This window comes from Tursiops truncatus, chromosome 16 (genome assembly GCF_011762595.2).
Source record: "Tursiops truncatus isolate mTurTru1 chromosome 16, mTurTru1.mat.Y, whole genome shotgun sequence".
Lineage (NCBI taxonomy): Eukaryota > Metazoa > Chordata > Mammalia > Artiodactyla > Delphinidae > Tursiops > Tursiops truncatus.
Genome location: NC_047049.1, coordinates 18619781 through 18645208, shown reverse-complemented (window position 1 = coordinate 18645208; position 25428 = coordinate 18619781). Strand labels below are relative to the sequence as shown.

At 47.3% G+C, this 25428-nt stretch overlaps 1 protein-coding gene across 1 annotated transcript; it reads left to right on the top strand.

The window, feature by feature from the left end:
* Positions 1-9376: 9376 nt before the first annotated feature.
* On the top strand, positions 9377-18524 carry ADRA2A (adrenoceptor alpha 2A). Its single transcript, XM_019939991.3, has one exon. It carries the CDS (start codon positions 15550-15552, stop codon positions 16945-16947), a length of 1398 nt encoding a protein of 465 aa, XP_019795550.1. The 5' UTR covers positions 9377-15549; the 3' UTR covers positions 16948-18524.
* The last annotated feature ends 6904 nt before the right edge of the window (positions 18525-25428 follow it).

Here is a 25428-nt window from a genome sequence, read left to right as displayed (position 1 = left end):
GAAGAATCCACCTTACAATGCAGGGGATGCAGGTTCGATCCCTGGTTGGGGAACTAGGATCCCACATGCCGTGGGGCAACTAGGCCCTCATGCCACAGCTACTGAGCTTATGCACCTCAACTAGCACTTGCGTGCCACAAACTACAGAGCTCACACACTCTGGAACCCGTGCGCCACAACTACAGAGCCCATGTGTCCTGGAACCTGCGCACCACAGCTAGAGAGAGAAAACCTGCAAGCCACAACTAGAGAGAAGCCCTCGTGCCACAATGAAGAGCCCATGCACCACAATGAAAGATCCCGCATGCCTCAACGAAGACCCCGTGCCATAACTAAGGCCCGATGCAGCCAAAAATAAATCAAATAAATAAATCTTAAAAATAGAACTGTGGGACATCTACAAAAAGTTTGATGTACATGTAATGGGAATACCAGAAGGAGAAGAAAGAGAAGAACAATGTTTGAGCAATAATGACTGAGAATTTCTCAAATTTAATGTCAGATGCCAAAGTACAGATCCAGGGAGCTGAGAGAATACCAAACAGGATAAATACCCTCAAATCTATACCTAGGCATAGTACATTCAAATGACAGAAAAATCAAAACTAAAGAAAAAAAAATTGAAAGCCAGAGAGAAAAAAAAAACTTACGCGTGGAGGAGCAAGGAGAAGAATTTCATCAGACTTGTTTTCAAAACCATGCAAGAAGAGGGTGGAGTAAAATATTTTGTGTGTTGAGAGGAAGAAAAAAAAACCAACCTAGAGTTCTGTACCCTGTGAAGTATTTCCTTCAGAAATACTTCCTTACACAACTAAAATTTAGGGAATTTGTCACCAGTGGACTTGGCTTGCAAGAATTGCTACAAGAAATTCTTAAGAAGGAAGGAAAGTGATGTAGGTGAGAAACTTAATCTACATAAAGGAAGAGCATTAAGGAATAAATGAAGATAAAATAAAATCTTCCATTTTTCTTAACTGATTTAACATAACTGTTCAAAATAATAACTATATTTCGTGACTATAGATTATGGATAAGTGAAATGGCAGTAATGTTATATATAAAGGATGAAAGAGAGGAATTGGAAACACTCTACTATAAAGTGCTTGCCCTACCCATTAAGTGTGTAAGTATTATTTGAAAGTGAACTTGGATTAGTCATAAATGTATATTGCAAACTCTAGGTCAACCACTAAAAAAAGTTAAAATATACTTAATATGTTAAGAGGAGAGAAAATGGAATCATAAAATGCTCCATTCAAAGCACAGAAGGCAGAAAAATTATGGAAGACAGAAAAAGAGAACAAGGGTAATGAAGTTAGATATTAATTCAACTATATCAGTGATCACGTCAAGCACCAATGAAAAGAGATTGACACAGTAGATAAAAAAACAAGACCAAATATATGTTGCCTCCAAGAAGCACACTTTAAATATAAAGATACATATATATTAAAAGCAAAAGAATGGAAAAGATATACCATGCTAACACTAATCAAAGTTGGAGTAGCTATATTTCAGACAAAACAAACATAAGAGCAAAGAAAATTATCAGAGGTAAAGAGGCATTACAAAATGATTAAAAGATCAATTCTCTAAGAAGACATAATTTTAATGTGTGGATGCCTAACAACAGAGCATCAAAATATGTGAGACAAACACTGATAGAACTGACTGTAAGGAGAAATAGATCAATCCACTGTTGCTGTTGGAAACCTCAATACCCTTCTGTCTCTGAGGGATAGATCCAGCAGTTAGAAAATCAATAAGGACATAGTTAAACTCAATAGCACCACCAATCAACTGATCTAATTGAAATCTATAGACTATTTTACGCAACACTATATGAAGAGAAGGCTTTATGCACTGATATGGAGTCACTTGCCGGAGGTAACTTATTCAGTTAAAAAATGGAAGTGGAGGGCTTCCCTGGTGGCACAGTGGTTGGGAGTCTGCCTGCCGATGCAGGGGACGTGGGTTCGTGCCTCGGTCCGGGAAGATCCCACATGCCGCGGAGCGGCTAGGCCCGTGAGCCATGGCCGCTGAGCCTGCACGTCCGGAGCCTATGCTCCTCAACGGGAGAGGCCACAACAGTGAGAGGCCCGCATAGCGCAAAAGAAAAGAAAAAAAAAGGAAGTGGATATTACATATATACTACCTTTTGTTTAGAAATAAGGGGAAAGAGGGAAAATAAATATATGTTTATCTTTATAGAAGGAAGACGATTAAGTTTGTTCAAGTGGTGGTGTATTACAGACCGGAAGGGATAAAGGTGGGAGTGACACTTCTCTGAGTATAACTTTTGGGTATAGCTTTCACTTTTGGAAGCATAGTCAGCACATTCACAATATAAAATATGCAAGGATTGGAATGGGAAATTGAAAAACCCGAAAACTGGAAGCAAACGTACAAACTCAAATGTATTTGACTGTATTCCCTCAGTCATTGGGGTTGCAGGATAGGGGAAAACTGCTTATGATTTCTGAATTCTTTAAAAAAAAAATTAGGTGAAATTCACATAACATAAAATTAACCATTTTAAAGTGAATATTTCAAAGTGCTCTTTGGTACATTCATTATGTGTAACCACTACCTCCATCTGGTTCCAACAATTTTTATCACCCCCAAAGAAAACCTCATACCCCAAAGCAGTCATTCCCTATTTCTCCCTTCTCCCAGACTCTGGCAACCAGAAATCTGCTATCGGCCACAGTGAATTTACCAATTCTGGATATTGCATATAAATGGAATCATATAATATGTGAATTTTGTGTCTGGCTTCTTTCATTTAGCCTACTGTTATCTCTGAAATCTTTTGAGGAACTTGATTTTTTTTTTTGTAGTGGTTTAGGTGAAGTGATCCTGAAATTATTTTATATGTATTATAAAATTGAGCAAATGGATGGGAGCCAGGATTCTCACTATGAAAGAAGTGTCATACACATTTGGAATGGGGAAAGCAAAAAAGAACCCTGTGGGGATGGACTGACACTGGAAGTAACAATGTAAGCTCATGATTTCCAAAATATGTACATGTGCACATGTATGTGTGTGTGTGTATCTAGGTGTGTGTATGTGTATATACATTTGTATATTTCTTAGCTCACTGGAAGGACCTAGAAGCAGACACCCCAGGAGCAAAGAGTACTCCTCGTATCCAGATCTTTGTTTCTATTACCCCACTAACAGAATCCAGGGCTCCTCAGAAATGGCTGATTCCAAGGCTGCAGAATCCTTGAAACATCTTGTTAAGTAAGAGCAAGAAAGTGCTCCCCAAATTAATGGGAGCATGTCACAATGACAGAGAAGACAGCTTGAAGGACTGGCCAAATCAGGGATTATTTGGACACCAAAATAAGAGCAGTATTTAATTATAAATCATGAAAAAAATAGGAAGCCATGAATCCATATTTGTGATAGACACATAAACAGGGAAGAAGTGAGGGTTCTGTGCAATGTCGTAAATGAAGAGGCAGTGCTGAGAAAATAATTTTGCAACCATCACAGTAAAAAATGATTCAAGCAAATATCAGTGATGATAATTTTTTATTTTATATTTTGGCCTCGCTGCATGTGGAATCTTAGTTCCCCGACCAGGGATCAACCTGCGCCCCCTGCAGTGGAAGCGCGGAGTCTTAACCACTGGACCGCCAGGGAAGTCCCATCAATGGATGTTCAATCTAGGGGAGAAGTTTTGATGAGGAGCAGGACATTTGCATGACCAAAAAGTGGGTCCCCACAGATTGCTCATTAGTTGCAAGGGGGAAAATCATAGTTATTTTTTTAAAAAAATCCAATAAACATCTTAGCTAGGTGATTAAAATTAAGATCACCAATGAGGGGCAGATGGATATGAAGTTACTCTGGATGTGATACACTAAGAAGGATACAATGTCACACATATTAGTATTCCTGCTGGGAATGTATAACTGGAACCTAATCAGGAGGACATCAGACAGACCCAAAATGAGGAATCTTCTATTAAAAAACAAAATGAAACTCTGTTCTTCAAAAATGTCAATGTTATAAGAGACGAAGAAAGGCTGTAGAATAATCCGTTGGCGGCTACTCTAAAGACATGACAAGTACAGTAAGTCCCCATACATACTAACGAATTCCATTCTGAGAGCCCGTTCGTAAATCCAATTTGTTGGTAAGTCCAACAAAGTTAGCCTAGGTATCCAATTAACACAATCGGCTATATAGTACTGTACCGTAATAGGTTTATAATACTTTTCACACAAATACATAACAAACACAAACATTTTTAATCTTACAGTACAGTACAACGGCTGGCATACAGGGGCTGCCATCAAGGGAACGGGCAAGAAGAGTTACTGACTGGAGGAAGGAGAGGAGGTGGGAGATGGTAGAGCTGAAGGATCGCCAGCAATAGGAGATGGAGGGCAAGCTGCAATTTCACTCACGCCTGACGTTGATGGAACACATGTTCTCATCTTTGAAAATTCGCAACTTGAAGGTTCGTATGTAGGGGACCTACCTAAATGCATCCTAGACTGACTTCTGTATTGGAGAAAAAATGCTGTTGGGTCAATTGACAAAACTGAAATACAAAGGGAGATTGATAAAATAATGTACCAATGGAAGTTGATAACTGTCCTGTGATTATGTAAAAGAACATTTCTATTCTTAGGAAATAAACACTGACGTATCTAGAGGTGAAGTTCCATGATATTTGCAACTTACCCTCAGGTAGTTCTGAAAAGTAATATTGTGTAATTATGTGTGTGTGTGTGTGTGTGTGTGTGTGTGTTTGAGACGCACACATACATACACACATAGAAAGTATATGATAAAGCAATTGGGATAAAATAGGTGAATCTAGGTAAAGGGCATATGAATCTTCTTTACACTATTCTTATAACATTTTTTGTAAGTTTGAAATTATTTTAAACAGTTTCTGTAAAAAAATTATTTGGCGATTGCCTGACATATACACAAAAAACTAGTTTAGCTAGATCAAAAAATAAATAATTTTCATTTATTTCTTATTAGAAACCAAAATATTCAAAGTCTGGGAAGATAAAAGGCTTTTAATACTTAACAAACATCTCTTTAAGGCACAGCCAGGAAATCCTTACCTCTGCTTCCTTTAACCTAACATCACGTTGGGGTGATGCTTCTTTTGCCAGAGAGTTTTAAGAATTTCCATTAGCTTAGAAATATTGTGCTATAATTACTCTGTCTTCACACTTTATTCACCCTCAGTTCAAAATCTGGCTTTCAACATCAATAGACCAAGAAGTGAAGAGTGACCATTAAGAGAAAATGAATGTGCCCTGTCTCTTCGCAGCCAACAGGTATCATTATCCTGTGTCGTATCATTGGTCATTTTGGTTAGAGGTTGATCAATTTTATGTATCTGTTCAAATAACCAGCTTTTGGTTTTATAGATATTTTCTCCATAGTTGTCCTGTTTTTAATTGATTTCTGCCCTTCATTTTTCCTTCCTTGTTTGTTTTGGGTTTAATTTACTTCATTCATTCATTCACTTAGTATTGAGATATAAATTAACATATAACATTTTATTAGCCTCAGGTATACAACATAATGATTCAATATTTGTATATATTGTGAAATGATCACTACAATACATCTAGTTAACATCCATCACCATATATAGTTACAAATTATTTTTTCTTGTGAGAACTTTTAAGATTTAGTCTCTTAGTGACTTTCAAATATGCAATACAGTATTATTAACTATAGTCATCATGCTGTACACTACATCCCCATGACTTATTTATTTTATAACTGGAAGTTTGTACCCTTTGCCCTTCACCCATTTTGCTCACCCCTTATTCCTCACCTCTGGCAATCACCAATCTGTTCTCTGTATCTATGAACTTGGTTTTCTTTTTGTTTGTTTGGTTGAATTTTCCTTAGATTCCACATGTACAAGTCAGATCATATGGTATTTGTCTTTCTCTGTCTGACGTATTTCACTTAGCATAATGCTCTAAGGGTCCATCCATGCTGTCACAAATGGCAGGATTTCTTTCTTTTTTATGGCTGAGTAGTATTCCATTGATATATATATACATACATATATATATATATATATATATATATATATATATATATATACCACATTTTCTTTATCCATTGATCTACTAATGGACACAGGTTGTTTCCATACCTTGGCTATTGTAAATAATGCTTCCATATCTTGGCTATTGTAAGTAAAGCTGCAATGAATGTGAGGGTGCATGTATCTTTTTGAGTTAGTGTTTTACCCAGAGGTGGCATTGCTGAACCATATGGTAGTTCTATTTTTCATTTTTTGAGGAACCTCCATACTGTTTTCCATAGTGGCTGCACTAATTTATGTTCCCATCAATAGTGCACAAGGGTTCCCTTTCTTGTCTTTTTGATAATAGCCATTCTAACAGGTGTGAGGTGGTGTCTCATTGTGGTTTTGATTTGCATTTCCCTGATGATTAGTGATTTTGAGCACCTTTTCTTGTACCTGCTGGCCATCTGTATGTCTTCTTTGGAAAAAATGTCTATTCATATCCTCTGCCCATTTAAAAAAATTAGATTATTTATTTATATTTTTGTGATTGAATTGTGTGGATTCTTTATATATTTTGGATATTAACCCTTTATCAGATACATGATTTGCAAATATATTCTCCCATTCTGTAGGTTGCCTTTTCATTTTGTTGATGGTTTTACTTTGCTGTGCAGAAGCTTTTTAGTTTTATGTAGTCTCGAGACAAGGGACTTCCACCCCCTCCCTTGCCGTTCGCACACACAAAAAGGAATAAATACCTGTTAAAACTCATTAAAGTCACGTTTCCCCAGTTTTATTTTGTTTTTTAATTCTTATTTCTCATGCCAATTTAAAAATATTTATTTTTGGCTGCATTGGATCTTCATTGCTGCACACAGGCTTTCTCTAGTTGCGGTGAGCGGGGGCTGCTCTTCAATGCAGTGCGCGGGCTTCTCACTGCAGTGGCTTCTTTTGTTGTGGAGCACGGGCTGTAGGTGCACAGGCTTCAGTAGTTGTGGCACATGGGCTTAGTAGTTGTGGCACACGGGCTTAGTTGCTCTGCGGCATGTGGGAATCTTCCCAGACCAGGAAGCAAACCCGTGTCCCCTGCATTGGCAGGTGGATTCTTAACCACTGCACCACCAGGGAAGTCCCTCTCATGTCAATTTATTAACTAACTATCAAACTTTAAGTGGGCAGGTCTTAGGATCTCTTTGCATCTGTCTGAGGAAGAATCAGATTAATAAAGAAGAAAGTTTTGCCAAATAAACAAATGTACTTAATGCATGTCAAGCATTTATTAAATACTGAACACTGTGTTATGTATTTTCCATGTATTTGTTCATTTAACACTCACTTAAGAGCCTGCATGAGGTGCTTACTACTATTTTCCCCATTTCCATATGAGAAAAACAAGGTCCAGAAGGTTAAGTAAGTTAATACTGTTACTAAGTGACAGAAGCAGGACCAGAGCCCAGGTTTATCTTATTCCAAAGCTCAAATTCTTAATGACTCCACTCTAATGCCTCCCAGGAGCTGGCAGGCACCCCTCCCTTTAGAAGGGAGAAGCTTGTGCTTTGCTGGTGTCATTAACTAGGGAGAATGGAAAAAAGAAATCATTTCCAGGGAGCAGAATGACCAGATTACCTTTTATACTGTGTGTGTGTGTGTGTGTGTGTGTGTGTGTGTGTGTGTGTGTTTCAGGCATGGGGTCTCCATGGTTTCTTTACGTGAATGTGAAGGGGGATTCACCTTACCTAATTTGGTTAATGAATGTTAGTTTAAAAGTTATTAATGTTGGTGACAGATATCTCCTTTACACCCAAGGGCCAGTGGCTCTCGCTCACCTGTGTGCCACAAATAGCCATCACTCGCCATAACTGATTCAAGGTGTGCTTTTTCTTATGCTTCTGGACAAAGCAGTCAAGGCAATTCACCTGGATGTGGTGGGAAAGGGCCCTTATTTGTGAGAACTGACCTGGAAAACTCAGGAGGTGATGGTAAGTTTCATGTGTGCGGACAGCTCTCAGCAGTCACATTTTAGGGGAAACACACATATGTCCTGCAAGGTTGGCAGCAGCAAAGAGCCAGATGGGAGCCCAACCTTTCTTGGCATCCTTAAGGTAGAGTTGATCCTGGCACAGACTGCTGTCTTTTGGGTCTTGGCCGGAGGCCCTTGCAGGGGCAGAAAACACTTGGCTTCATCTTCCAGGTGGGGGCAGGATGGGCTAGCACCTTGGAAAAAAGATGAAGGTGGCGGTAGGACTTCATACTTGTTTTCATGGGAAAAGCAGGATGGACCTGCCAGTCAGTGACGAGAAACACGGAAGGTGGTAAGTAAGGCAGCTCCTTCCAACAACACTCTTGGAGGTGATGCTTTTCTTTTGGCTTACATTCACCTTCAGGAACAATGTGCTTGCAAAGAGCTCCAGCACTGGTAGCAAGAAAGTGGAGGAATTAAATTATAGCTCAGAGGAAGCAATAGATATTTTTCTGGTGACTGCCACCCCCTCCCTGCCCCTGCCCCTGTGTCAGCAATGCAGTGACTTGACAGATGTTTGTAGTTTACTGCAGCATTCGGTTCCAGCTATGTGTGGGGCATGGGCGGCAGTGGGAACATTGTGTTCCCCACCTGCTCATCATGTTCAGACGGATGACCGTGTGTTTTTTGTTTGTTTTTGTTTTTTGCTGTACACGGGCCTCTCACTGTTGTGGCCTCTCCCGTTGTGGAGAACAGCCTCCGGACGCGCAGGCCCAGCAGCCATGGCTCAAGGGCCCAGCCGCTCCGCAGCATGTGGGATCTTCCTGGACCGGGGCATGAACCTGTGTCCCCTGCATCGGCAGGCGGACTCTCAACCACTGTGCCACCAGGGAAGCCCCAATAGTACATTATTATTGACTAAATTCCCCACACTGTACATTTCATACAGGTGACTCATTTATTTTAGAGCTGAAAGTTTGTGCCTCTTAATCTCCTTCACCTATTTTTCTTCTCCCCCACCCCCTCCCCTCTGACAAACACCTATTTGTTCTCTGTATCTATAACTCTGTTTCTATTTTGTTTTGTTTATACATTTGTTTTTTAGATTCCACATATAAGCGAAATCATGCAGTATTTGTTTTTCTCTGACTTATTTCACTTAGCACAATACCCTCAGGGTCCATCCATGTCATCACAAATGGCAAGCTTTTATTCTTTTTTATGGCTGAGTAATATTCCATTGTATATATATATAACACATCTTCTTTATCCATTCATCTATTGATGGGTACTTAGGTTGCTTCCATATCTTGACTATTGTAAATAATGCTGCCATGAACATATATATATATATATACATACATATATATTTAAATTTTATTGGAGTATAAGTTGATTTACAATGTGGTATTAATTTCAGGTGTACAGCATAGTGATTCAGTTATAAATATACATATATTCATTCCTTTTTCAGATTCTTTTCCCATACAGGTTATTACAGAATATTGAGTAGAGTTCTCTGTGCTATAAAGTAGGTCCTTTTTGGTTATCTATTTTATATATAGTAGTGTGTGTATGTTAATCCCAAGCTCCTAATTTATCCCTCCCCCACCATGTTTCCCTTTGGTAACCATAAGTTTGTTTTTGAAATCTTTGTTTCTGTTTTGTAAATAAGTTCATTTATATAATTTTTTAAAAAATTAGATTCCACATATGAGTGATATCATATATTTGTCTTTCTCTGTCTGACTTACTTCACTTAGTATGATAATCTCTAGGTCTATCCATGTTGCTGCAAATGGCATTATGTTGTTTGTTTTTTTATGGCTGAGTAACATTCCATTGTATATATGTATCACATCTTCTTTACCCATTCCTCTGTCAATGGACATTTAGGTTGCTTCCATGTCTTGGCTATTGTAAATAGTGCTGCAATGGACATTGGGGTGCATGTATCTTTTCGATTTATGGTTTTCTCTGGATATATGCCCAGGAGTGGGATTGCTGGATCATATGGTAGTCCTATTTTTAGTTTTTAAAGGAACCTTCATATTGTTCTCCATAGTGGTAATGTAATTGTACAAATTTACATTCCCACCAACAGTGTAGGAGTGTTCTCTTTTCTCCACACCCTCTCCAGCATTTGTTGATTGTAGACATTTTCTTTTTCCTTTTTCCTTTTTTGGCCATACCACACAGCATGTGGGATCTTAATTCCCCAACCAGGGATCAAACCCGAGCCCTCTGCAGTGGAAACGCAGAGTCTTAACTACTGGACCACTGGGGAAATCCATAGACTTTTTCATGATGGTCATTCTGACTGGTGTGAGGTGATACCTCACTGCAGTTTTGATTTGCATTTCTCTGATAATTAGTGATGTTGAGCATTTTTCTTGTGCCTTTTGGCCATCAGTATGTCTTCTTTGGAGAAATGTCTATTTAGATCTTCTGCTCATTTTTTGATTGGGTTGTTTGTTTTTTTGACATAGAGCTTCATGAGCTGTTTGTATATTTTGGAGATTAATCCCTTGTTGGTCACTTCATTTGCAAATATTTTCTCCCATTCTGAGGGTTGTCTTCTTGTTTTGTTTATGGTTTCCTTTGCTGTGCAAAAGCTTGTAAGTTTAATTAGGTCCCATTTGTTTACTTTTGTCTTTATTTTCATTACTGTAGGAGGTGGATCAAAAAAGGTATTGCTGAGATTTATGTCAAAGAGTGTTCTGCCTATGTTTTCTTCTAAGAGTTTTATAGTGCCTGGCCTCATATAGATCTAAGTCTTTGATCCATTTGGAATTTATTTTTGTGTATGGTGTTAGAGAATGTTCTAATTTCATTCTTTTACATATGGCTGTCCAGTTTTCTTAGCACCACTTATTTAAGAGACTGTCTTTTCTCCATTGTATATTCTTGCCTCCTTTGTCATAGATTAATTGACCACAGGTATGTGGGTTTATTTCTGGGCTTTCTATCCTATTCCATTGATCTATATGTCTGTTTTTGTGCCAGTACCATACTGTTTTGATTTCTGTAGCTTTGTAGTATAGTCTGAAGACAGGGAGCCTGATTCTTACAGCTCTGTTTTTCTTTCTCAGGATTGGCTAGTTGGGGTCTTTTGTCATGAACATATATATTTTTTGCATATATCTTTTCTAATTAATGTTTTCATTTTCTTTAGTTATATACTCAGGAGTGGAATTGCTGGATCATATGTTAGTCTGTTTTTAAGTTTTGAGGAATCTCCATACTGTTTTCCACCATGGCTGCACCAATTTACATTCCCACCAACAGTGCACAAGGGTTCCCTTTTCTCTGCATCCTCACCAACACTTGTTATTTGTGATCTTTTTTGATGATAGCCATTCTGACAGGCGTGAGGTGATATCTCATTGTGGTTTTGATTTGCATTTCTGATGATTAGCGATGTTGAGCATCTTTTCATGTGCCTATTGGCCGTTCGTATGTCTTCTTTGGGAAAATGTCTATTCAGATGCTCTGTAGTATCTACTAATAGTAGAAATAATAGTGGATCCCCATTTGTGTGCCCAGGAGTGACTTCTCCTCAGGCCAGGAATGCCAACCTCCATATTTACAGTGGCTCTCAACTGTTTGTTATGCCTTGTGTGCCTGGAGGGTTGTGACACCCTCCTGGCTGTCCCAGGAGAATCAGGACAGTTATTCTCAATTTGGAGCCCATTCTTGGTAGCTCAGGCTGGCTTGATAAAAGTTCCCAGGTCATTTGGACACCCCCTTCTTGCCCCCACCAAGGCAATTGCTCATCACTCCTGCCCCCACTGAGATTTATTACTTAGAGCAGCGAGTCTTAACTGAGCACGCATATTAGCATCTCTCACAGAGCTTTGTTAAAATACACACTGCATCCCATCGCAGACCTGATGAATTATAATTACCCTGGTGGAGCACCAGTAAGTGTATTTCACCTTCCCAGGCAATGCTGATATACAGGCCTGGTTAAGAATTATTGTCTTTGTGGATATCTCTCTGCTCAATGCTGTCTCACTCAGCAAGCACAACACTTAATCTTCTAGCAATAAATAAATAAATAAATGGCATCCACACAGCTTTTTAAAGCTCAGAGATACTGACCATGAGTGTCAAACTAAGGAGGCAGAGCCTTTGGTGATAAGATATGTGTATCCAGAGGAAGAACTCTGCATGTAAGAGGGCTCTGTATATAGCCCTGGACGTGTTGCGTACTAGGAACTTAACAAAAGGCAGCTATTGTTATTATTAATAATTGTGGTGTATTGGCCTCCGAGACCCTAGCTCTTTGAAAAGCCTGTTTCCATTTGAAAAGCCTGTTTTCCATTTCCACTTTCCAGAAAAGTTTCCAAACCCAGGAATTAAGAAAATGACTGGCTGTTTGGGAAGCATTTAGAAAATGTGACAAGAGGTGTCATACACAGGCTAGCAGCAGAGATTCCAAGAAAGGAAAGCACTGTGGCCTGTGTTTTCATTTCCCTTTTTGCTTCTGAAATGAGATAGGAAGGAGAGATGTGTGTCAGCAGCTGGTGTGGAGATGGGAGTTGATGGCCTCTCAAAACTCAGTCCCTAAGGTCTGGGAACAACACAGCGAAGTCCACATTGCCATGGGCTTTGGCTTTTGGCTCTCTTAGCATTCATACTTGAGGTTTGGGGCTCCTAGTTTCTGTGCAAGGGTGAGTGTAACCACATTTCCAGCTGAGCCTAGTGCAATGTCTCTGCCCCCTGACAGAATATACAGAGCTGAGAATTGGTTAGAAGATGGAAAAGAATGGACTCAACAGAGGGAGGAAGTTCTGCCTTAACTTTCTTTAGATGCTCCAGAAAAGGGGATTAGAAAGGCTCTTCAGAATTAAGACTGGAAAGGGAGGTCATCCCACTGGAGCAAAAATCGGGAGATAAACCTACTCAAGTCACATGAGACACCTGTGAAGTACTCTGAAAAGTACAGACTTCAGGACTATCTACATCAAGAGCAACAGCATCAATCACTGTATCACTGGTCTGTATCACTGGTGGATGCTGTAGACATCAGCTGCTGTTGAGGGTGATGCTCAAGGTCCTTAATCTAGTCCTCAGCCCCTGAGCCTGAACCCTGCCGGGCAGAGAGGCAATCTGCTCAATACTTGGAACTTCCAGCTTAGTTGACTACATAAGGTATTTTGGTTTAGTAGGTCCTTAAATAAGACAATTTTTCTTTAGGTCTAATCTCTCTCCTGCTGACAGTTCCTATCCTCCTGGGCCTCACCCTTAAACTGCCTGCTGCTTATTTGAAAAGTGCAGATAGCACAATGCAAGCTGGTACTCTAGCAAACGTTAAAATCTATCTCAGGACATCTAGCAGGCAGAGGAAAACTGCACTCACCCCCACTCCGTGCTATTCCTATCAGAGAGGACATAGAAAATATTCTCTTCTCTTGGCCGGCATCCTCCCCTTACTGAAAGACGCAGCGTGTGTGCATCTGAAATGGAGGTGTGGAGTGGGGGGTGGAGTCTAGCTTTCTGGCCTCAACAAAGACACAATGGTTCAGAGAAGGCCAGAGCAGAGCAACCAGCCAGGCAGAATCCAGGCCTCTCGGATCTGCGGGAAGGGTGGGCTGCCCTGTGCCGGTCCAGGGTGGAATGCCAGTCCTGGGCTCTGTTGCCGGCCGAGCCCTTCCTGATGTGACTTTATCAGAACAATCCTCACTCTCGCTGGTGGAGAGGGTACACACACAAGATTTCTCCTTAGGAAGATTTCTCCAACATGACAAAGTGCAATTAGAAATCTGGGTTCTCTTTTCCTGAGCTTGGACACAAATTTGTCCTGAGATGGGAGAAGGCTCTGTAGGCAAAGGACTGCAGGGGCGGGAGTAGGCTACAGGCGCTGGCCTGTAGCTTCGCAGCGGTGACGGCAAGCGGCCGGCAGGTGTCAGTGCGCCCTCGCTCTGCCGCCGCGCGCGGCCTCCGCTCCAGGACCCTTCCTCACCGCTGTCTAGGGGGCGCGGTTCAGATCCTGCCTGCTAGTGTCTCTCAGACAGCTCTGCAGCTGGGACAAGTGGCCGTTTCTCCCCAGAGCGGAGCTCTGAACTCTGGCGGGGCCCGCTCCCCGGGGGATGCTTCCCATTTCGCCCCAGGAGTTGCATCCGGACGTGCACCTTCCTCTCTCACCAGCCCCACTGCCCCGCCGTCAGGAGCACTTGGGGGGCTGCTCCGGATGCGACCCGTACCGGTGTGTTGCTTCTCCCGATTCGGCCGGGGATCCCTACCCTTTCCGCCCGAGTCCCACTCAGCTCGATGTGGGCACTCCCGGGTGCCCGACGCGTTCTGCTCGGCGGTCCCAGAGATGCTTGGCCAATTCCCAGCAGGGACCGCTGCTCACTGCCCGGGCACGCTCTTTAAATCCCTCTCTCAAGGTACCCGCCTCCCCAAAGGGCCAGTTTTGCCAGGGGGCCAGGGCTCCAGTGGGTCCGGCGCCCGGCGCGGACTCCAGACCCGCGGAGGGGAGGCGCAAGGGGCGGGGGAGGGTCGGCTTCCCACGTGGGGGTGACGCCGGCTGCTCGGCAACGCCGGCTTGATCCTGGGGCTATAAAACCAGTCCACCGTGAGCGCCACGGAGAAGCACCGGCCCCAGCTCCCGTGCAGACGCCCAGCAGCCGGCGCGCCGCCGCCCGGCCACCCCCAGCACCTTCTCCCCCAAGCCCTGCGCTCCTGCCCCAACTCACGCTGCCCTCGGACCCCAGCTGTCCCGTCGCGCTCAGCGCCCGAAGCTCGCCGGGCCGACGCCCAGGAGACCCCCTGCCTCGGCCGCGGCTCCTGGAGGGCCGATCGCCCACCCGCCTGGGCCCGCCTTAGGACGGGGGCGCCTTCATGCGGCCCGCACACCCCTCACCCCGCCGCCGCCTCCGAGCTCCACGCGCTGCGCCCCAGCCCCTGCAGGGCACGCAACTTTGGAAGTCCCGCGGCGCTCCGAGAGGCGGCAGAGTCTGCGCCCTGGCCCTAGCCCGGGCCTCGCCGACCCCGCAGCGTCTGGGGGAAGCGAGAGAGTCGGTAATCGCTTCGGGGATGTAAGGAGACAGACATAGGACCCCAAGCCAGCATCAGCACCCCTCGGCTGCCTCTCGGGGTGGGGGCGGGCCCCGCACACGGTAAGACCTCTTGCTTTCGCTCAGGCTCCAGAGTCAAAGATATAGATATATTTAATTTCCTGTTATCCTTCCAAGTCATCAGGCCACCGATTATTTTTGTTCTCTCTTCTTGAAGAATAAATCTCTCTTTCCTCATCGGCTCGACCTACTACTCTCTCCCGCCGCTTAGAAATAAAACTTGGCGGTGCTTAGGAGCTGGGAGCGAGAAGGCGCCGACCCCGAGCGCTCGAAGCGCGGGCCGGGCGTGCTTCCCGGGAGCCGGGTCCATGGGCCGTTAGCGGTCCCCCAGCTCGGGCTCGGCCTCCCAGAGGCCGCTTCTCCATGTGAGGCGCGGCGGGGCGAGCGGGGCGCAGGAGGAAGAGGAGGCTCAACGGGCGCCGGCCGGAAGGCAGCTGGCAGCAGGCCCAGGCGAGCGGGCACCCGCGTTCATGTTCCGCCAGGAGCAGGCGCTGGCCGAAGGCAGCTTCGCGCCCATGGGCTCCCTGCAGCCGGACGCGAGCAACGCTAGCTGGAACGGGACCGAGGCCCCGGGGGGTGGCGCCCGGGCCACCCCCTACTCCCTGCAGGTGACGCTGACGCTGGTGTGCTTGGCCGGCCTGCTCATGCTGTTCACGGTGTTCGGTAACGTGCTTGTCATCATTGCCGTGTTCACAAGCCGCGCGCTCAAGGCGCCCCAGAACCTCTTCCTGGTGTCTCTGGCCTCGGCCGACATCCTGGTGGCCACGCTTGTCATCCCTTTCTCGCTGGCCAACGAGGTCATGGGCTACTGGTACTTCGGCAAGGCATGGTGTGAGACCTACCTGGCGCTCGACGTGCTCTTCTGCACGTCGTCCATCGTGCACCTGTGCGCCATCAGCCTGGATCGTTACTGGTCCATCACCCAGGCCATAGAGTACAACCTGAAGCGCACCCCACGCCGCATCAAGGCCATCATCGTCACCGTGTGGGTCATCTCGGCCGTCATCTCCTTCCCGCCGCTCATCTCCATCGAGAAGAAAGGAGGCAGTGGTGGCCAGCAGCCGGCCGAACCGCGCTGCGAGATCAACGACCAGAAGTGGTACGTCATCTCGTCGTGCATCGGCTCCTTCTTCGCGCCCTGCCTCATCATGATCCTGGTCTACGTGCGCATTTACCAGATCGCCAAGCGCCGCACCCGCGTGCCGCCCAGTCGCAGGGGTCCTGATGCCGCCGCCACGCTGCCGGGGGGCGCCAAGCGCAGACCCAACGGCTTGGGCCCGGAGCGCGGCGTGGGCCCCGTGGGCGCCGAGGCGGAGTCGCTGCCGGCCCAGCTCAACGGTGCCCCGAGGGAGCCCACGCCGGCAGGGCCGCGGGACGCCGACGCGCTGGACCTCGAGGAGAGCTCCTCGTCCGAGCACGCCGAGCGGCCCCCGGGGACCCTCAGGTCCGAGCGCGGCCCCCGGGCCAAGGGTAAGGCCCGGGCGAGCCAGGTGAAGCCCGGGGACAGCCTGCCGCGGCGCGGGCCAGGGGCGACGGGGCCGGGGGCACCCGCGGCCGGGCACGGGGAGGAGCGCGGCGGAGGCGCCAAGGCGTCGCGCTGGCGCGGGCGGCAAAACCGCGAGAAGCGCTTCACCTTCGTGCTGGCGGTGGTCATCGGAGTGTTCGTGGCGTGCTGGTTCCCCTTCTTCTTCACCTACACGCTCACGGCCGTCGGCTGCTCGGTGCCGCGCACACTCTTCAAGTTCTTTTTCTGGTTCGGCTACTGCAACAGCTCGCTGAACCCGGTCATCTACACCATCTTCAATCACGACTTCCGCCGCGCCTTCAAGAAGATCCTTTGCCGGGGGGACAGGAAGCGGATCGTGTGAGCGCGGAGTCCGCGCCCCGCGAACAGACTCGCGCCGACAGCGGCCGCTGGGATCCAGGGGTGCGTCTACGCAGTCCCAGTACTCCGAAACCTGGGTCCTGCCTATTCCGAGTTTCTTGGCCTGAAGGTTGCTCTGCGGCGCCCTGCCGGCATCTGCACTCTCCTACCAGAGAAAAGTACTGGCTGGGGGTGGGTGGGGGACCGTAAGGGCACACGCCCCCCCCCAATTGTTCTTAGGGCCGCTCCTCACTCGGAGCCATCTTCCTGGGTTCTTAGGCGGGCCCCCAAATCAGTATTGTTTCCTAAAAGTATTTTCACCTCCCCTGGATCCAGCTCTCACCGTGGTTCAGAGCAAGCACGAGAGCTCAGAGGGGATGGCTCTCAAAGGGTTAATAGATGGTGGCACCCAGCCCTGGCTCTCCTCCTCCCCCGACTCTATTTTTAAACAAAAGCTCAGGGCAGCCCTGCCCGCCCTCCCATCCCCCCCCATCCCCCCCCCCCCTTGTAAATATACACTATTTTTGATAGTACACGTTGTCTGCAATGTCGCTTGGCTTTTGATGTTGGCATCGTGGCTGTTGGAGATGCTCTCCAGGCAGACACATTGTGGCTAGCTCAGGGCAAGCCTCTTTGCAATGTGAGCCCTTTTCTGTTGTCATTACCTCCCTCTGTGTCATTTTCACCAGCAACTGGTGACTGTCCCTTGGGACTGGACCTGCTTTGAGATTTCCTGAGGGGGAAAAGATTTCTGTCCATTTTTTCCCCTGTGCCTAACAGCATGATTGCCTTTTCCTATGTAAATATTACAATGATGGACCAAGACAGAAGTAAATGAACCTTTCTGCCTTGCAGCAGCCCTGTGTATAAAGCCATTATCCTCTGATGCATCCTTCTTCGCCCCAGTACCTCACTTTAAAACCTCCTCTTTCCAGTGTCCCCTCCCTCCTTTCCTCGGGGGCCACTGCTTGAAAAATATGTATGTTTCCATCTTGTATGTATGTGCACCCCTCCCTCCCCCAAAGTGCTGACTGTGGGGAATCTTTTACCTGCTGTTTTTAGACACGGAGAAGTGGAAATTATGTGGAAGAAGCAAACCTGATACAATTTGCCCAAGGTAAACAGTCTGAAGAGACAAATGGGCCTGCCAAACTGTACAGTTCCTGCCCCAAGAGCTCCTAGGTATCAAAGTGTTGTCCATTTTTTCCTCCCTGTTTTTTCTGGTTGAGATCAAGTCATTAATGAACTCCCAAAGTCAAGGCAGGAGGGTGGAGACCTTGTTTACATCCAAGTTTCCCCATGTTTTAGACAGAGACTCTTTAAGGCCTGTGCTCTTATTTCACTAAAGAAAAACTAATGTCAGCACATGTTGTTAATGACAGTGGAATTTTTTTTTAAATAAAAAGTTTACAGATCAAATGTGAAATAAATATGAATTAAATGGTCTGTCTGTTATCTGAGTTTTCAAAATCATTAAGACTCTGGGAATGTCTGAATTTATGTATATTTGAAATTCAAAGATACTTATGCATTATAAAACACCTTTAAAAGTGCAAGCAATAACAAAGCTGTCATTTACCATGTGTTTCTCCTGTGCTAGACACGATGGTAAGTCTGTTATAAGCTCTGTTTCATTTAATCGTCCCCCAAACCCCATGAGGTAGGTACTATTATGATCCCCATTTAACAGGTGAGGAAACTGAGTCTCAGAGGACAAGTGATTTGCTCAAGGTTAACCACAGTGGTGGGAGTGCACTGCATGCAGCATGATCAGGTTCTAGGGTCTGTACTCTTCACCCTGCAGCCTTGCCGGAGTTACATCACTAACACTTTGCAGAATGCTCCCAGAAGTGAGGTCTCTACACAAGGTGTGCTGTATCCACAGAGCATGGGGTATATCCCAAGTGTGGAGATATACACAAAGTGTGTACGTGCTGTAAAGCGTCTTTATGCCCTAAAGTTTGTTATGCCTCAAAGTGTGTGTATCCCCCAAGTACGGTACATGCACAAAGTGTGACATATACTCCAAAATGTGTACCACACCTTACAGTGTGATGATATATAACATGTGGTATACAGCCCATAGTATGGTATATGCACCAAGTGTGGTATAGACACCTAAAGGGAACCACGCAGAAGGTTCCCTTTGTTCCCTGGTTCCTGCTGGTCTCTGGCAGAAGGTTGGGGTGCTTCCTGCTGCATTCCTGTAATATCAAGTTCTGTCCTGATGTCCAGGAGGGCCTAAGACCCCTGCCCTGTGCTTATGGGTACGGCACTTTGAAGCTGGAAGTGTCCTTAGAGATCCAGGAATCCAGCCCCTCATCTTCCCAGAGGAAGTGACTGCTTAGGGTCCCACAGCTCTGGGTGACATTCAGTTAGAAGCAGCTGCCCAAGAGCGGAATAGTTCTTGGATGTGTATAATCAGATGCTGCGCTGGTGAAGGAGAGACGCTGCCCCAGGAGCTGGGTTTGAGGGGCAGTCAGAAGTGACAGGTTGCGGTTTGGGGGAAGATGGGTTTGTAAGGCCAGCCGCCTACAACACAGGTGCAGCCCAGCTCTGGACACCCCGGAAGCAGGGCTTCAGCTCTCCTCCACGTGTTCCCTCTGGGCAGCACCTGCAGCATCTCCTTATCTTATTAAGGAGGGTAGGTGTGCAGGGGTGGGAGGGTGCAGAGCCCTGAGAAGTTACCTGGGCCTTGAGGAGCCTGGGAGAAGAAAGACCATGGTTCTGAGGGGTTTTGTTAGAGGTGGGAAGGAGTTTCCACCGTCATCAGGGTCCCCTGATGCTGAAGAGAGGACGGTGGGCAGGCCCTTAGCTCCAGCGACCCTTGTCTGGAGCTTCAGAAGCCATGGCCTTTGGCACCAAGGCTGCCTGGTCTCGGGCTGTGCCCTGCTCCCCACCTCCACTTCAGCCTCCTTGTCCCTCCCCGCTCAAGGCAACCATTGCCCCAAAGGCAACAGTGCCAGACAGTAGGCCACCCTGGCAGGTCCCCAGGAACTGGGCTGTGTGTCCCAGACATGGGGCAGATACAAACACTGCTTGCTATTAACTCTGTGTTCTGCTCCGTCTTCAGGGAAGTGACCCTGCTCCCTGGGAAAGAGGGAAGTGTGGGCATTGGTGCCACAGAGGGCAGGCCTCTGGTGTCAAATACCACCCCCCCCTCCATTCCAGCTGCAGAGAAGCCTCAGAGATGGATGGGGCCTGGGGAAAGTGGGGGAGAGAGGGCTGGAGCCAGGCTAGGATGCTGAGGGCATCCCTGTTTGTTCACTGCAGAGAGCTCAAGCCACAGTCTAAAAGGTCTCAGGTGGGGAGGGGATTTGAGGAAGATAAATGGCTCACTCGGGGCTCTCAGCCTAAAAATCAGGAGATGAGACGGTCACCCTACATCTTCCTGTCCCTACCTGGTCCTGATTATCTGGGCCTGTCACTGTGGTGGAGTCTTCTATTTTATGCGACTTTGGTTGGGGCATCAAAAACCACTGGCTTTGGGGTCTGAAGTGTCTTGCCAGATACACTCCCACAGGGTGCCTGGAGTTGGGGGAGGGGCAGCCTTGTTTGAGCCTGGGCACCAGTGCTACATCCTCCCTGCAAGTCTTTGTTCAATTTCTTCTGTGCTAAAGGGCTGGAGAAGAGAATGACAACAAAGTGGCTTAGGCTTTCCCCTCTGTATGATTCTATAATAAAATTGCATCAGAGTTTTAGAGCTAGAAGGGTCCACCTACATCCTCAACTCCCATGTTGTGTGGTGGGGGGCACTGAGACCCTGAAAAGCAGGCTGGTTCTGTGGCTTCCTGGGATCCCTCGAGCCTGCCCCTCCCCATGACTCTCTGCCTGTTGCCACAGATATCCAATAGGAATTCATCTTGCTGTTGGACATGGTGAGTTGCTACAAACCCCAAACACCCTGGCAGGCACTCTTCCATCTATGTGTGTGCCCTGCAGAGCCCAGCCCTCGTCCCTGGGAAGCTAGCAGAGATTAGGGCCTGCCCTGCACCCAGCAATCCTGAAGGCGCTGTAGGGAGACAGGATGTGTCTGCGTGAGGCATTAAGTAGCCGCCATGTAACAGCGATAGCTGGGGGCAGTAGTGGACATTGAGTGTCCACTGAGGTAACGTGCCTCTTTCTGGACGGTGAGCATGCGGTGGGGTACAGGTCGCTGTGGCTGCAGGAGCTCAGAGATGCCCAGGGAGCAGGGGCAGGAAGGCAGATCTGGTTCTAGCAGCTGAGCCCCATGAAGCAGTGCCAGGCCTAGGCGGTGCCCCGAGGCCTAGGTCAGGCCCCAGATTTCCTTTCTGCAACCCCATCCCTGGGGACAGCATGGCAAGTGTCTGTTCCCATTTGGGGACACACATCAGGAAGCCCGCCTCCCCAGCTCCAGCAGAGTAGCAGGATCCAGGTACCCAGAGCCAGGACTCAACATCACCCTCACCTTCAGGCCTCTGTCCTGGGCCCTGCCACCCCACCACGGTGGGCCTGGAGTCTGGGATGCAGGAAAGAGCGCCTTCCGCAGCAGAGAGCACACTTGAGAGGGAAGCCCTGCGAATACACTGAGTGCAGTCACAAGCACCAGGGTCTGTTTTGGAAATAGCATCCATCTCTTTCATCACCAGAAGTCCTGGGGGTTAGAGTTAAACGGAAAAGGAAACAGGGCCTATTGGAAAGAGCATTAAGAGACCTGGGCTCTAGCGCCAGCTTTGCCTTTTACCAGCGGTGTGACCTTGGGCAAAGCCCTTTCTGAGCCCCCATGTCTTCATTATAAAATGAAAATTGTTGATCTGGATCCGTGTTATTTAAAAGTCTGTTCTGTTGAATTTATGTAACTATAAAATCAGTCTCTCTTTCTCTCTCCCATCTATCATCTGCCTCTCTGTCTGTCTATCTATCTACATCATTTAGCTGATGAAATGCTGGGTTAAGTGACCTTTAACAAGTATCTTTTGTTCAGGACCTCTCAGAACCTTGGCTATGCCAGTGTGGATGTGATTCTCAAAAGGGGACGTTATGGTGTGCTGTTTCCCAGACTCCCTGGACTGCAGAATCGCATTTTTCACAGAGCATCTCAGTGAATTGTGTTTTGCTGGAACACTTGTTGGATCTCACCAGGCTTTTCTGTTGATGGGTTTTGAGCTTCTATGAAATGCCGGCTCTGCTCTCTCCTGTCCCTGCTTTAGGTGAGGCCCACTGGCTCGGGAAGGAATGTTCTTCTTGGGGACAGCCGGCTCTAAGAGTCATTGGCTTTACTGATGCTTGGGGTAAAAGTGAGTTTGGTGTGTTTTTCAAATGTGGGCTGTGCCTTTGTGTGTGTGTGTGTGTGTGTAAACATGTGAATAAGTGTGTGTGTGTGTACATGTGTGAAAAGTGGATGTGAATGTGTCTGTGAATGGATGTGTGTGTGTGAACACCTGTTTTAAATGGATATTTCGCTCACCAGGATGTGGGGAGTAAGCAGCAGGGGAGTTGAGGGTAGATGTGTATGTACCGGATGAAGAGGTCATAAGGGGTGTGAAGGGCAGAGCAGGGTTGTGCCGTCAATCCACTTATAAAAGCCCCTCCAGCTTGTGAGGTGCTCCCCCCCGCCCCCCGCGCTGCAATCCCACTCGCCTGTCAGGCAGTGGAGCTGAGTCAGAAGGAGGAGGCTTGGAGGACGGGGTTGGCTGTTTTGGAGAAGCTGACGCGGGTTCTGTAGCAGTTTACTTAGCAGCCGGGCTGTCCTGTTCTCCATGGAGGGGGGAGTCTGACCCCAGGGAGCTCAGGAGGGTGTGGGAGTGGCCTTTAAGGCACCAGTCTGCTCAAGGGCAGGAACTTGGGGCCTCTTTGGAATCTGCATCTGAGAAAAACAAGATGGTGCACTGAGAAGGGGTGGATAAAGAAGATGTGGCACATGTATACAATGGAATATTACTCAGCCATAAAAAGGAACGAAATTGAGTTATTTGTAGTGAGATCGATGGACCTAGAGTCTGTCATACAGAGTGAAGTAAGTCAGAAAGAGAAAAACAAATATCGTATGCTAACACATATATATGGAATTTAAGAAAAAAAATTGTCATGAAGAACCTAGGGGTAAGATGGAAATAAAGACACAGACCTACTAGAGAATGGACTTGAGGATATGGGGAGGGGGAAGGGTAAGCTGTGACAAAGTGAGAGAGTGGCATGGACATATACACACTACCAAACGTAAAATAGATAGCTAGTGGGAAGCAGCCGCATCGCACAGGGAGATCAGCTCGGTGCTTTGTGACCACCTAGAGGGGTGGGATAGGGAGGGTGGGAGGGAGATGCAAGAGAGAGGACATATGGGGACATATGTATATGTATAGCTGATTCACTTTGTTATAAAGCGGAAACTAACACACCATTGTAAAGCAATTATACTCCAATAAAGACGTTAAAAAAAAAAAGGAACTATTTACAAGGTGCAGCTGGGTTAAATCTGACAAGGGGAGGTGAAGTGCCCTGGTGGGAGCTGTCAGGGGTGAGGGGAGGGGAGGGAGGGAGCTGTAACTCAATTCATTAGAACTGCAGTTTGGAGGGAGGATGGCTGGAAGGTGCTGTTGGTCGAGGGTCATTGTAGCCCACGGGCAGAGAGAGAGCCCCGGGTGTCAACACCTCCTCCTTGGCCACGTCACCCCTGCGCCCACACCTGCTGGTGTGTGCCCACAGCCAGGACTCGAGAGCATGGCAGAGACAAAGAGGAAGGCAGCAGCTCCTGGAGGCCGCCTTCCAGGGCTTGGAGCAGATGGGCAACGGCAGGGGCAGGTGGGCACTACCCAGCGCAGAACCTACCACCTGAGAAAGGCTGAGCGATGTCGCTGCTTTTCAGGATGGGCTGGAGGGAGGTCAGTGCCTAGTTCCTTCAATTTGTCCATGGCCAGCTGTGTGGGCCACTGGGCAGGTGTCGAAGAAAAACTCAGGCCCTCCTTCCTCCTGGACTTGGTGGATGGGAGGGCGTGTATTGGAGTCGTTATGAACATGGCCAGGCTGTGCACACACACAGATATACAGACATGCACAGACACACAGACACAGACACACAGACACAGACGCACACACCTGCCAGCTGGCGCGTCAGGTGAGAGAGAGCCCCAGACACCCTGTGGCTGGCTCTTGGCCAAAGTTCTCTAGACCGTCTTCACATCTGTGGTTCAGGTCCAGCTTCGGAGGCCAAGAAGCAGACGCTGAGCTGCCCGGAAGTGATGACCCAGGACGCTGGGCCTGGGTGAGCAGTGGTGGGACTGGCCCAGCTCAGTGACCCCGTCTGTCCCCTGGGTACATTAGGGATTCGGCTGCTTGTTACTCGGCCCCCGTGGACACCCCTTAGCCTTCCTTCCCAGCATATACGCACCTTTAGGATTCTTTTTCATGCGTTGGCCTCAGAGGAGGCACTGAGAGTTTTAATGCATGACCGATTCCTTTCTTCATTCATTCATTCATTCATTCCCTCAACAACTATTTTTTGGAGCTGTCCCCAAACTCATATCACTGACAGTGCTCTATTCGTGTTTGGTGAGGCGGGTAGAGTGGTGAACACGATAATTAGATCTTTACCCTGCGGAGCTTCTTCTGTGGGGCAGTCAGATATTAAGTGGGTACTGAGGAGTGGTAAGCAGGTTGACAAGGATGAGACAGTGGATGACAGGGACTCACTGTGCGGGTAACTGGCCTGGGCTAAGGTGTCAGGGGAGGGGCCTGGAGAAGTGACAGCCGGATGAGAACTGAAAGCTGGGCAGGAACAGGTCTGGCGAAGGGACTGCGGTTGAGAGTGGGAGAAACAGATGTTCAAGCAACTAAACGAAGTCCACTTTGGTTGGAGCATGTGTCGTGAGAGGCCAAAAGGAGGACGGAGAGGCTGGAAGAGGTTGGGGCCAGATCATGCAGCCACCTGGAAAGACTTATCTTGAGGGCAATGGGGAGCCCCTGGAGGGATTTTAAGCAGAGGGTGAACGTGATCCGATTTTTTTTTATTTGGAACAATACTCTGGCTGCTGGGTCGAGACTGATGGGCAGGGGTGTGTCGGGAGCAAGAACCTGGAGATGAGGGCTTCCCTGGTGGCGCAGTGGTTGAGAGTCCGCCTGACGATGCAGGGGACGTGGGTTCGTGCCCTGGTCTGGGAAGATCCCACATGCCGTGGAGCGGCTGGGCCCATGAGCCATGGCCGCTGAGCCTGTGCGTCTGGAGCCTGTGCTCCACAACGGGAGAGACCACAACAGTGAGAGGCCCGTGTACCGCAAAAAAAAAAAAAAAAAAAGAACCTGGAGATGACAGGGGCCTGGAAAGTCTAGGGCCCCTGCCTCCCCCAAGGTCACTCAAGGGCAGGGCCAGTCTCCGTGCAGACTGAGATATTGGGATTTCAGAGGTGCCCTTGCTTGCAAAGTACTGTACACCACCGCCCCTACCCTCTGTGAATTTCCATCTCTAGAGGGTGGTTCTGGGCTCAGAGCTTCCTGTTGCCGTTGACACGAAAACATCTTGACGCGTTAA